We start from the raw sequence: 13,896 nt of genomic DNA, 5'->3' as shown, positions 1-13,896 counted from the left end.
CACATCACCAGCTCTATTTTGTATTTTTATTTAGAGATAGGGTCTCACTGAGTTGCTTAGTGCCTTGCTTTTGCTGAGGCTGGCCTTGAACTCCTGATCCTACTGCCTCAGCCCCCCCAACTGCTGGGGTTATAGGAATGTGCCACAGCACCTGCCCTTGCATACATTTTTAAAGGATATTTATCAGTTATCTCTCTGTGTGTCCCTGGAGTCCAGACAAACAGGACAGCAGGCATGGGATCCTCATGGGATTTATAGACAGAGACCAACCTTATCACTTGACATAACTCTCACCCTCACCCCTCCAGCCCTCCGAGTCCCCAGCAAATCAGATGGTAACAATCAAGTCAGGGTAGACTCACTTACTCGGGCACTTCTCCAAAGCCTTCCAGGGGCTGTGCTTCAGCAGCGTAGATCTTGGCATAGTGTCTGGCAGTATTTTGAACACAGCATTCCTACATCACCAAACACGTGGGAAATCCAAGTGATTAAAAGGAATCAGAGTATCACCCAGTAATACCATTCCGGCAATTTTCCCAGTGTAGGTCACACCAATGGATTCCTGAACCCATCAAAGCACACATTTATTAATTTTGTTGTTGTTGTTGTTCATGCTGGGGGTCAAACACTTCACCTGAGCTACATCTCTAGTCCCTGAAGCAGTAACTATCATAACCTAGAGTTGGCCTCATACAGAGGAGATCTGAGACATGAAGGGACTACCCAGGCCAAGGTCAAGGGTATCCTAAACTATCACACTTCTAAACCAGCTGAAGTTCACCCCTGAACTACTGGGGCTGGCCCCTTGTCATGATGACAGACAACGCTGGGGTTGGGGGCTCCTGGTTTTCCTCTGAGATATCCCCCTGCAATTGCTTTTCTAAGTTGTAATTTGCATAGTAAATAAGGACACTTTGACAAGATTTCTGGCTCAGGAAAACCAAAGTGCATCCTGCTTCCCCCTCTTTTCTTTTCTGAGTGGGAGTCTGTGTGCTGGGGGATTTTCTATGAGTGGCCATACTCAAGATGGAAAGCTCAATGAAAGAAAAGAAAAAGAGGTGTGGGTTCAGAGGAGAAAGGAACATGATGGGAAAAGCCCCATACTTGGAGAAGAGTGGCTGCCCTCATAAGCACATGGTCTCACAGACATCACCACACCTGAATCGGGGATGGTTTATGATTGACAGGACCCGGGAGAGTCATCCAAGCTCAATCCACTAGGTTATGGGTAAAAATGTTGAAAGGGCGCTTAGTCTGTGAAAGAGCTCGCCCCAACCCTCCTGACAGCTTACCAGTGCTGGTGTGGAGAGTGAACCACAGGGCTCAAGGGGAGCTGGGGAGGGGAGAAGTCAAAACTACTCCTCCCCTGCCCTCCCCTGCCCTCCCCTGTCCTCTCTCCCCTCTCCTTCCCTCTCCTCTCCTCCCCTCTGGCCTCAAGTTCTGCAACTCGGTGACAGAGAGAGATGGGAACTTAGCTGGAGACTTGGGCCAATCTCTCTTTGTAGTTTACAGGCTGAACCAAACTCAGGAAAGCAGGAAATAAGACAAATGCTGACCCTTTTGAATACACCCCCCTGCTGCCTGCTCCAGAAAACAAAACACTCAAGAGTTTAGCGCTGATTTAATCTGTCACTGTTGCTTCCAACCTCCACCTGCCCTATCATCCCATGTCCAAGTAGATTCAAATCCCCAGGGGTCTCCTGGGGCCGCCTAGGAACAGAAATGACCATGTTCAAATCAGAATTGGAGAGGGGTTTCCAGGCATTGGTGAAGTCCCAAATATCTGGTAAGAGACCAAGAAATTCTTCCAAGAACTAAGTGACCCCCCACCACTTGACTTTGATCTGTACTCCAAGACTAACAGGCCCCCAGCATTCAGACTTGATCCCCATCCCAAACTGAGCAACCCGCTGTATTCAGCTTTGATTTCTACATCCCCCCAAAAGAGAAACACCTTTGGGAGACACTCTTATTCATTCTGAGTCTGATTTTCATCTCAGGTTACCTTGGTCACTCTCCTACCTGAAGGGACACCTTTGGGCAGACAGACCCACCTGGGCAGCAAGTTTGTAGTTCCTTTGGATGAGCTCGTCGTTGTTTCTGGTCCCATAGGCGACTGCGTTGTGTACCTTGAGCACACAGGCGTGACCCGGCTGGAAGACGGGTGTGAGGCCCTGCATCACGGTGCTTCGGAAGGCTTTGCGGTGGACCCCCTCCCCGAAGTGCAGCGCCTCGGTGGCAATCTGTCCACGCAGGCGGTCCCCAAAGTAGTGGTCATTGAGGAAGTCCTCTTTGAAGATGAGCTGACTAAATTCAATCTCTTCACACCCTAAAACATAGCATAGTTTGGTTGGACAGATTATCTCCCAGTCCTGATCCTTGGAGAACTAGTGTCTCCCATCATGTAAGGGCGAGGACAGGGTTGACCTGTTGAACCAAGAGGGAGGAACCACACTTAACTGCTAACAGAGACACAGCTAAAGGGAGAGATGGGGAGAGGAAGCGTCACTGAAGGAGGATGTAGGAGGATCCTGGAAGACCCCCATAGGACACATGCAAGAGGAGACCAGTTGGAGTGAAACTGGGGAGACCAGGAAAAGAATTGTAGACAGATCTGGAAATTAAAAGCAGAACCAGGCAGAAAAACTAAAAGCAAGTCAAAAAGATGGGCCAAGTCTAGTGTAGAAGAGAGGGGAAGGACAAATGACCAGATCCAATAGCGTTGTATCAATCTTTTATCATGATTGGTGCCTTTTTTGGGCATTTTTTCTAAGAATTCCCCTGCAAAAATCTTAACACTACAAATCACACACGCATACACACACTCACTCATGTACCATGTGTATATCTGTACTATACACAAAAAAGGAAGGTTTTTTGCCCCCTTAAGAGTGATACTGCCTCACTTGAGAAAGCACATGAGATATATATTAAATAGGCAAAAATATAGAACAAAATATGAAAAGAATATTCTTTGAAGACAAGTTGAAAAGAGTAGACTTATTTTGGATTTATTTGTAAAAAGAAAAGTAGAATTGTTTCCTGAGTTTCCAAGCAGCTGGTTTTTTGGAGTTGATTCTATACATGCGTCAGATGATAATGGATTCAATCAGGATGCTCCATTTTAAACTAGAGATGACCAAATCAGACTTCTGACTTGCTGATAGAGGAAATAAGATGGCTTTCAATGAAACAAGATTGTTTAGATTTTTAAAAACACCTATTTCTCAGAGCTGATAGCTTTCTATACTTTTAAAAGATAAAAGTAGTCAGGGGTCGTGTGAAAATCCCACTTTGTTTTTACACGGCATGTTTAGAGAAATGTTTTTCTCTTCTTTACAAAATATTTTCAGATCATGTGCTTCAAGAGTAGCCTGTGAGGGGTACTAGCTATTAAAACTGGAAGGAAACGGAGCCTACGCTTAAGGAATATCGGTTAATGTCTAGGCCTAGTTATTGTCAGAAAGAAAGAGGAAGGGAGGGGATTTTCAGATAGAAAACATGGGTGAATTGCTGGAGGCTGCCAGAAGGAAGAGGGTCTTCAGAAAAAGTGCTGTAAATGATTTCAAAGAGGCCATCTGAAGGCTGGGGGACCAGAATGGGCCTCTTGAGCAAAAGGACTGTGAAATGCAGATAATTAAGAAGCAGATGCAGGAAAACCTTTGGCCTTCCTCTATTTGCCAAAATTAAAACATACATTTACAAAGACAAAAGATATCCCACCTACCCTTCTCTACCAGGGAGAATAAAGATTATGCACTATGGACAGCTTGGACCCCTGAGAGTCTGGAGATAGCCCAAGGCAATCTACATTAATCAACTTCACTTGCTAGCCCTTATCCACCATTTATTTGCCTTTTGCAAGAAGCCACTTCTAGAACTCAAAAGTCCTTCTCTCTATCTCGTCAATTCTCTAACAATTTACTGCTTCTTGTTTGAAGATGCTCTGTAAACTGGAATTCAAAATCACCTTTCAGGGAATGACTCATTTCCTGGGTGTCTCCAATGTAGACATAAAACATAACACGATAGTATACTTCAGCTTGTATTTCTCCTTATACCTATCTTTTGTTACAGGGGCCTGTTCCAACAAGACCTCAGGAGGTTGAAGAAAAATATTTTTCTTCCCCTACAACTCCTGAGTAAACTGTCCTGGATTCCAATGGGGTGTTTTCTCAGGTGAGCTCTTAGGCGAGAGTTGTAACAGGTTGCATCGTAAGTGACAGAACCAGAATAAAACTTTTAATTTATAATGAACAGTGTAGTTTCAATTTATAACAGTTAAATTTTAAAAAATAGGTGAAAAATGAATAGGAACTGCTTTTTATACAACCCAAACCTTCTCAATTCTAGTGACATGATGAATTTCAGTTTAACAATTTGCTTCAAATACCACTTAAAGAATATGGAAAATGTTTTAATGCCATAACCCAATAAACATGAGTCATATTTGCCACATCCTGTTTTCCTTCAAAATCCCCAGATTTCTAAAATTCAGATAGAAAATTCAAAGGTTAAAAAGTTTAGGTTTATGCTTTTGAATGAATCAGTTCTGGGCTGGGAATGTAGCTCGGTGGTGGAGCTCTGGTCTAGCTTGAGGCCTGGCTTGGATACCAGTGCTGCAAACCTCCTTCCATTAAAACAACCCCCCCACCATAAAAAAATTAAATTAAAAAAAAAAACATTAAATTTAATTAAAAAACAAAAGTTGTTCCAGACAATATACTTAGAAATAGGAAGAAAAATAAATTTTGGTACAGTATTATATGTGGTATAGTTAACAATCATGTCAGTTCCAACAGAAATGTCTACTTAACAAGGATAAACCATGAAAGAAAGAAAAAAAATTTTTAGTACTGTTCTCTGTCTCTGGAAAGCCCCGTGGGGAAAGAGCTGGAGTTTTAGCTGGAGTATGACTCCCTTTGCAGAGGAAGCAGGTTTGCACCTGCAACTTGGCAGAAACTGTGAGAGAATGTCCTGTCCAAGGGATATCTGCTGCGGCAGTGCCTGAAATATCACTGTTCCTGAGGGCGTCACCTCAGAGCTCAGACCTCTTCTGCAGGGGGAGATGGCAGGAAGCATGCCTTATTTAGACCAGTTTCTTCACTGGGAAGGGTGACTCAAATAACAGGAACACGGAGCACCTGGGGGGGTCTCAGAAAAGACCAGAGTGTGGCAGTTCAAGTCTCAGGCTAGACAGAGCCCTCCATTGCCCTGCTCACCTGCCCACACCGCTGCCTCCAGCACCTGCGGGGGCAGTCCCTGAGAGAACCGGAAAGGCTGGAGCAGGTGCCTGTGAGTGTCAGGAGACCAAAACAACTCCCTGAGGTTCTCTGCTACACCCAGAAGTTGCAAAATCCAAACTCTAAACACACAGAGAAACCATGTGGCTACCTGCAGCCCCTGTGGCAAAGACTGCTAAGAGGGAGGGAAGAGCAAATCACGAATATATTAATAAAATGTAATGACATCATTAAGTTGGGTTACTTGTGTTTAATTTGGCCCATCATTCATTTCAGGCTTTCCCGTGAGTTTAGCTTTATTAGTTTTTTAATTAGAGACTGACTTACAAAATGCTATTTGTTTCTCCTGTAGAGAATTCAATGAATATTTAGTGAAAGATTTCTCTAAATAATAATTTTTAAAAAGGTGATTAAAAGCAATTTTCAGCTGATCCAAATAAAGGTACAGTATCAAGTGAGGCCAGGTATGGCCTCCCCAGTCTGGTGAGTCACTGAAAGTGGACGCCCTGTCAGAGGGGCAGAAGCTGGGAGCAGGGGATGTCTTCAAGGACTCTGGCTGGAGTCAGCAGGCCCTACCAGTGGCACCACTTCCATCTGCTGGTCTGTGACATGTCCCCATTAGGGTCTCATTCTTGACTGGTGAAAGCCTTGTGACACGAGTTTATGCAAACCAAAATCAAGAATGTCATAGCAAATGTCAGATGTGAATGCCAATCAGTGCTAAGAAGCTGACTGCAACCGCGAAGCCCTCATCAAAGTCGGTTTGTTTTCTAGAGCAGAAGGAGGAAGGGAATGGATTCTTTTGCATATTTTGACTTTTGGGGATGTGAAACAGAAATGAGGGAGGATTTTAAATTAAAACACAAGTACACTACACATTGAAGATGGGGATTTAGCATGGGGGGGTTATGAAGAGCTTGCATTTAAATTTATTGTTTTGGATCAATATCACAATATTTGCTAGACCATTCCCAGCCTTGATCCAGTTTCTTGCTTTTGGCATCCTGGATCTTAGTGCACCTGGATCACTTCAATTGTCCTATTTTTACAGAGATCTCAGGTGTTTTGGTTGCTTTAAAACTCAGCACTAACAATACAACTTTAAGATGCTAACCCAATTTAATCATCCGAGTTTTACCCATATCCTCCCTAAAGCCGAACAAGGGTCCTATGCTGTGCTAAGAGTTAGTAACACGGTGGTGGGGCGGGGCACTGAGGGGTATTCGGAGCCACCTTGCTCTGGCTCCCAAGAGCTGATTGTGGGCATCTCCACCAGCTTCACAATTTGTGACCACATGGATAGAGTAAAATTAGCCGTGCAGAGGGTGTCTGCTCCATGGAAACTGGAAAAATACAGACCAGGTAGGGGTGGGCATGGGTCGACCTAGGCAGATGGGTGATTTCCCCTAAGAGGGGAAATGACAAATGTGGATTCCACCAAACTGTGGGAGACTCAATGAATGGCCCTCTGGTGGCAGAAGCGTCCAGGAGCAGCAGCTGTTAGGCTGTGGTGATGCCAGATAGGAGGCACAAAAACCCATCTTTCATTTTCATTAAATGAACGAACAGGGTTATAACGAACAGGGTTATACTCCAGCCCTCGACTCTCTCTGCTCAGCTAGTTATTCTAAAAAAGGAATCGAAGAAACAAAACATGCTGTGTAAGTGTCACAGGCTGGAGAACCCCACACAGCAGGGCTGAGCGCCAGCCAGTGTGGACGCCGACAGAAAAAGTCAGATCCAAACTCCCCCCAACCGGTGTTCCCAGCATCCCCATCACTACAGGTCACCCTCTTTCATCAACGATGCGCCTGAGGGTGTTTGCAGCCCAGTGACAGGACACAGGAGGACAGCCCTTACAATCTCATGGAAATGGCTCCTGAATCGCCCCTCGTTTCTCTGGCCATTCCTGAGCTCCCCACTGGGTTGGAAGGGTCTGTGGGGACATGCACGCTGGGAGCTGTCACGGGGAGCCCACTTCCTCTAACAGGCCAACTCACGTTGGCTTACCTTTAATATCCCCGTGACTGGAAAGCTGTCTGAGAACTAGAAGAAGACAAAGAAGAGACTGGCTTCAGTCCAGGTGTCCGTTCGGGAGTGGGCGGGGCCAGGGCTTCCACCTGAGACTGAGGAGCCGCGGTTACCTTGGGCGGTGAGGTGGAACTCGGAAGCCACTTTTCCACAGCTGTTCTTGATGCAGCAGCAGTAGAGACCCTGGTCCTTCTGACTGGCTTGAACGATGGTCAAGGAAACAGCGGAGTTGTCCCCTGCACTGTAAAGGGGGACATTAACATGCACAGACCTAGTCATTCCTAAGTCGCATTCTCCTAGTGCCCGAAAGGAGAGACAAGGTAATGATTCCCCCCTTTGTGTTCCCCCCCCCTCCCCCCGTGGTCCAGCGAAAGGACTAGACCCCGACGGGCTTTCTGAGCATCCATTTATCGGCGGAGGACCATGACCCTTAGGTTTAACCCCCCTCACTCTAACTGGCAGGAGGAGTCCACAGAAACAAGACTGAGGCTCAACTGCCAGGCTCAGCTGCAGAGCCCAGAATTACAACAGTCACCTGGGAGTTGTCAACAACACATCTGCTCAGAATTCACCTCAATTATGCACTTGAAGAAAACCTGGTGACTCCATACCCTAACCTAAACCCAGAAAACAGGGGACAAAACGGGTCCTTTGTTTTACATAAAACATCACCACTGAGGCCCACCTCCTTTTGGTGATGTCTTAAAAGACAGAGTCTTGCTGTGTTGCCCAGGCTGGTCTTGAACTCCTTAAGTGATCGTCCTGCCAAATCCTCCCTAGCAGCAGGGACTACAGGTGTGTGCCACCAGCTTGGATGTGGGGGACTCCTTTAAAATAGTGTCTTCCCCTGGCGAATACCACCCACCTATCCAATATCATTAAGTTCCAGACATCATGCTCTGAATACAAAACAGAGTGGTGGCAGGTATTGGTGCTGAAGGTGGTGACAGCTAGTGCACACTGAGCACTTGGTAGGTATTGGGCATTGTGCTAAAGCACTTAGAGGTCTATGCTCAGAATGACCCCGTAGGGAAGATGGTTACTCTTCTCATTTCACAGATGAGGACCTGAGACTTTGAGAAATTCAAGCCAAGGGCCTCCACACAGCCAAAACATCTCACTGTTACATGCACAAGCAGAGCATGCTACCACTTTCTTCTTGGTTTCCTCCACATCTACTTTTCTTTTGCTTCCTAGCCATGAGGTGAGCAGTTTGCTCTCTGACATTGCCACCCAACATACCCACCAGAAGCCAAAAGCAACAAGTCTGCCAAATATTGGACTGAAACTTCAAAAACTATGCACCAACATGAACCCTTTTTCTTCATAAGTTAATTATTTCAGGTGCTCTGTCATAGTGATGGAAAGCTGAATAACACAATAAGGCAGTGAGATATTTCATGGAGGGACTTTTAAAAGAAAACACTCAACTAAAAGTAGGGATGAGAGATTTTACCTAATATTTGAAAACCCACCTGAAATAATATAAATGATCTCTCAATATACAAAGGAATTATCATTTCCAAACATTCTCAAGTGTTAGTGTAGAGCAGATGGGTTCAACTAAGCTACTGCCAACATGAAATGAAGCAAATACTACTAAGAATTTAAAAGACTTCAGTGCTTACTATTGACATATGCTCCCTAGAGGGAGGTGAGGTTTTTGTTAATATGCCTCAAATGGAAAAGGAACCCGGAAAATTTAAGCACCAATCAAGCCTGTTTAATTTAAAAATACTGAAAATGTTAGTTTAATTGTTCTTGGCTGACAGGTTCAGGAAAAAAAGTTAAAATGAATACTTAGTACTTTTAAAATAAAGTTCTAGGGGACCTCCTTGACTTAAAAGTCAGTCTACTTCTTCTCCATTATAATAATCTTTTAAAGCCATACATAGGACAGGCAGGGTCATGGTGACCTTTTAAGCTAAGTGATTACTGGATCAATCACGTCTAATTAGATTTTCTGGGGTGATGTTGATAGAAAGGAAACCACAGTTCTCGTCTTCCATAGCTGCATTTGGGAAAGAATTTCCAGATGTTTGTTCCAAGAAGACAAATCTGATTTAACTGCACAGAAACCGTCCGATTTTCTTCCATTTTCAATCTATACACAACCAGCTGAAGGGCATGTGAACACCTCTGTGGCCCCAGGGCTGACCTGGGGCCTCCTGGAGCAGGAGTGGGTGCCTGCAGGCTGTTTGGGTTACGCTGGTTTCATGGAGGCAGGTGATTTGTGTCTAGAATGCAGCAGAGGAAGCCTGCGTTCATCAGGTCAGCTGAACAATCATTAACTGCCAAGAGGCAGGTTCAGCCCACACCAGTGTCCACGGCAAGAATCCTCACTCATCTCTTCCTCAGCGTCCCCTCCTGTGCTGTCCTAGGGACCCAGAAACTAACTGGTCTCCCCACCTCAGAGACAGCTGCCTGTCATCCTGAGTAGCTATTACTTTTTGGTAAACTCATGGAACTTTTCTTCTTTTTATTCACCTTTGTCAGATTAATAAGAGTTTATGCAGCAGAAAACACTCATTGGCGACACACAGACACACAGAAGAGAGTTCTTTAGCCTCAAGACCACAGATCCTCAGTCAAGAATACTAACATGTTTCCTGAGTTTAAACTGTAAGGAAAGGTCCTGTGACTTCCTAAGAACACAGAGCTCTCGGGCGGCAGAGCCCAGGTGAGAGGCCAGGTGAGATGCCCCGTTCAGGAATCTGTATGCCATTCCCACTCTTCTTGGAGCTGTGGGCAGGGGATCTCTACTTCCATTTGCCTTTTCACTTCCTATAATTTATGATTTTATTTTGTAACTACACTAAAAAATAAGTGTGTATCAACTGTGAAAAGCAACCAGGATCAAATACCCGACCTTCTCTGGACTTGAGCTATTGACTTTGAATCTTTTGTCCACCAGATGGTAGAATCTTCGTGAACTTCTGCAAACTGGCAGCTTAAGTTTACATTTTCAGGGTGGTCAGGGAACATCTCGGCCTGGATCTTTTTCAATACGACTGGAGCTAGAAACAAGAGAGGTGTAGGTCAGTGCAGGCAGAAGACTTTCCCATGGCATCTTATTTAATTCTCACAATTCTGAGAGACAGGAATAACACCCCCAAATTATGAATGAGGAAAATGAGTGAGAGGTGATGTGCTTGCTTGGACAGTTAGAAAGTGAGCAAACCACTCTGATGGAAAACTCCTGTTTTTCATTACTTAAAACTCCTTGGGTGAGGTCTATAGTGCCCTCTGTGAGACAGAACTTGAAAGACTTTTTTTTTTTTTTAAGGGTGGAGCAACCTAGTCTATAGGACCTGGGCTAAATAAAGATGCTTTTAAATAATTACCAGGTGATCCAGGTCAAAATTAGATCCAGAGATTAGGAAGTAGAATAAAATATGGACTACTCAGGTAACTGCAGTTAAGTCTCCAAATGTAAAAGACAATTCAAGAATAAATTATTTGTTGAAAAATGCTCGATCCTCAAAGCTGTCTTTGCTAAAGATGGCCTATGGACTGGAGTGATGTGGACATTGCTCTCACTCTCAAAAGAGGTGTCTACTTGAATGAAACAGGAACCAAAAGGAAATGATTTCAGGGGCTGGAATGAGAACTTTAAATATCACCTTTTATTTTTATTGGTGAGGAGCGCAGAGCCTGACCTGCAAATGTGTAGTTAGTCAGGGAAGCCACTGGGTGGCAACATAGACACCAGAACACCCGGAGGACAGAGTCAGATGTGCGAGATGATTGGAAACGTGCTCTGCAGCTTCAGGAACAAATGTCACAAACATTATATGATCCACAGGCAAGCCAAAAGTATCCCTCGGGAGGCTTTGTTTACTCCTGTTCCACTCCAGTGAAGAGTGTTGTGTTGTGTTAAACGAGCTTCCCATTTTTCCTGGGCCCCCCGCAGACACTTGGCTATAAGAACGCATATTTTAAAGCTAACTATGTGCCCAGGAAGCGGCAATGGGCTGGTTGGTAACAAATCCCTCAACCAGAGAGTAGCTGAGACTACTAACAACATTACTGGAGCCAAGTGCGTCATCATCCAGAGAGAAAACACTCCACGTCCTTACTGATGGCAAATCTCATTTGGTTCTTTGGGCTCTGCAGCTCCTGCCCAAGCGGAGGCTGTTCCAGGGCACAGCCTCAGATGCTAGACCCAGGTCTTGACCAACTCACCTCCACCTGGGCTATTCCCTTGAAGTCCCTTCCACGTGGTGGCAATCTTCCTGGGCCATCTGGGGACACCTACATGTTCTGAAGGCTGTTTTAAGTGTTGAAGACGAAAAAAGTGGGATGGTGGAGAGAAGGGCCTTAAATGGGTATAGAACTGAAGGGTGGGCTCTGGGAGACAGGAAACTGGTTCAGCAAGGAGCCTGGGGGCCTTGGGAAGGATTGTCTGAGTGTGAGAGAAGAGCACTGCAGCCAAATGAGTCAGAGGAGGCCCAGGAGCGTGGCTGTTTATCAAGTGTTGAGCAAACACCACACAGAAGTCCTCTGGTGGACCTGAGGCTTCCACTGTCCTGAGGATGCCTCGAAAAGGTTACCCGGCCTTTGTTTTCTTTCTTTCAGAATCATCCAAGTCCCTCCCCACCCCCTGCCACACGCATACTTCCAACTCCTAGCCCACCAGGTCACTGACGGGGGCGCACTGAATCTGGGCTGCTCCAGGGGAGGGGAGGGTGAGCTTCAGACTGTGGGTACACAGGCAAGGTGTCACCACAGGTCTGAAGGGCAATACTGAGCAGAGATGAAGACTCTGCACCAGGCAGAATGGGAACTTCTTAGCCTGGTGTCTTCCTAGTGGTGACATTAAAAAAAAAAAATGAAATTGCTGTACCTTACCCTGGAAAGACAAAATTAAAAATCTTTTGAGTATGTGTTGGTGGAGTAGGTTCTAAAGAAGGCATATTTAGAATCCGTGATGGACAGACAACTCGAAGGTAACAAGTTACAAGGAAGAGGCAGACCATTGTTGAAGGGGAGCCTATACAATCTGCCATGCCAAGTGGTAAGAGCCAGAAGAGAATCATCTCTCCTGTCACTTGTCCTTGGCTTTGTTGCTTCATATGGATTAGGGCACACGGAAGATTCTTATTGAATAAGTACTCGCTGCACTAATTATCACAAGTAATTGGGGTCACTGTATAAAACAATATGTCCTTAATAAATGAATGGTCAGGCAGTTGTAGACCAAGCCAGGTAAGGGCTCTTTCAGAGAAATGGCCTCGTGCTTGTTTGTAGTTAGGGCCAGAAGCTGGAAGGACCGAGGCACTGTCCTACCTTTCCCTGAGAAGGAAAGACCCACCCAACAGGCATCTCCCCCACCACTGGGGAAGGACATAGGATCAGAGCCTACCTGGGTGTGAGCAGAGCCCTCCTGGGACTCAAGAAGAATTCAGGGGAGAGTGCCCTGAATGCTCCCTCACCAGAGGCTCCCCTTTCCATGAGGCCTGGTGTTCCTCAGAGAAGAGAGGCTGTGCATTAGGAAGCACTCTTTCTTCTGATACTCAGTTGGTATCAACTCAGACACAATGACCCTGTGTCTGAACGAAGTTCTGAATTTATTTCATGGGCACTTGCTTCATGTTCCTTTGCACTTGTATGTGGGGATGAGCCCTATTATCAGCACCCCCATTTGATAGGTGAGGAAAGCGAGGTTTCCAGAGGCTGAGGCATTTGTCCAAGGCTGCCCAGTTCCTGGGAGAAGCCAGACTTGAACCCAAGCAACCCAGCTCCTAATCTGGGCCCTAAACCACCACATCACAGCTCCCTCCCACATGGGCCCAAACACCTGCAAACATCCCAAATCTCATTTGCCTCTTCATGGTCCCCACAGCCCTGGGGGCATTGGTAATGGTCCTTCACTGCCACATTGGGTTGGTCTGGTCTGGAAAAGTGTTTGTGTGTATTCCAAGGTCTCTTCAGGCCCCTGAGCCTGTGTCCCACTGCCCTTGGTCCCAGCTCGGCTAGCACTGTGCCTTTGAGAACGTGGCCCACCCTGTCATCAGCCCTCGGTGCTTGGGGTGGCGATGCTGGGCTCAAACTCTCCCACAGCACGGCTCTCGGCATCACCCTTCCTTCCACAGGCAACTTGAATAGTTGTGGTCAAGAATCCCAAATAAAATTTTTCCCTCTAGGCTGAAACCACTTCTGAGATTTGTTTTTAAAAAGCATTGCTTCTTTCCCTTTCATATATTTCAAAATATGCACTAAGAAGCTGTTGGAGACCCCCTCTCTTCAGAAGGCAGTTTCTTCTGCCATCTTTTCAGAACCAGGTCTGAGAAGGTCTGAGAAAAGAAAAGCTCGGGCCTCAGGGTCAGAGGACCCAGGCATAGTGAGGACCAAATTTCTCCTCCAGGTCACCTGGGCCAGAGCTCTGCCCCTGCCTGGGCACTTGTGCTCTAGCTCTCCGTACAGTTTTCCCCGCTGACTTCTGCACTGTGTGTGGAAGGGAAGAGGCATTTGAAATAAAAGAGGCCCGTTTCGGGGTCTGGAATGGAATTGGGGGCTAAAGTGATACTATAACTGCAATTACAAGGGCTTTTGAGGTTCAAGTGGCTTGAAATCTGGAACTCAGCCACCAGAGGTTAGAGGAGGTTAAGTTCAGAGAGCG

The 13,896-nt window shown here is 45.8% G+C and overlaps 1 protein-coding gene across 3 annotated transcripts in view; it reads right to left on the bottom strand.

The window, feature by feature from the left end:
* The window catches only part of Alpk2 (alpha kinase 2), a 114,052-nt gene that overhangs the window by 24,056 nt on the left and 76,100 nt on the right, over window positions 1–13,896 (bottom strand). For all 3 annotated transcript variants that reach the window (XM_048806156.1, XM_048806155.1, XM_015482185.2), the window contains exons 7-11: window positions 10,144–10,291; window positions 7,388–7,515; window positions 7,254–7,289; window positions 2,055–2,329; window positions 367–455 (exon numbers count right to left, since the gene is read on the bottom strand). In XM_048806156.1, the coding sequence (XP_048662113.1) occupies window positions 367–455; window positions 2,055–2,329; window positions 7,254–7,289; window positions 7,388–7,515; window positions 10,144–10,291 (676 nt within the window). The remainder of the gene's footprint in view (window positions 1–366; window positions 456–2,054; window positions 2,330–7,253; window positions 7,290–7,387; window positions 7,516–10,143; window positions 10,292–13,896) is intronic.

This window comes from Marmota marmota, unplaced genomic scaffold (genome assembly GCF_001458135.2).
Source record: "Marmota marmota marmota unplaced genomic scaffold, marMar, whole genome shotgun sequence".
Taxonomy (NCBI): domain Eukaryota; kingdom Metazoa; phylum Chordata; class Mammalia; order Rodentia; family Sciuridae; genus Marmota; species Marmota marmota.
Note: the sequence above shows the minus strand (reverse complement) of the source record. Positions and strands in the feature narration are given on the sequence as shown.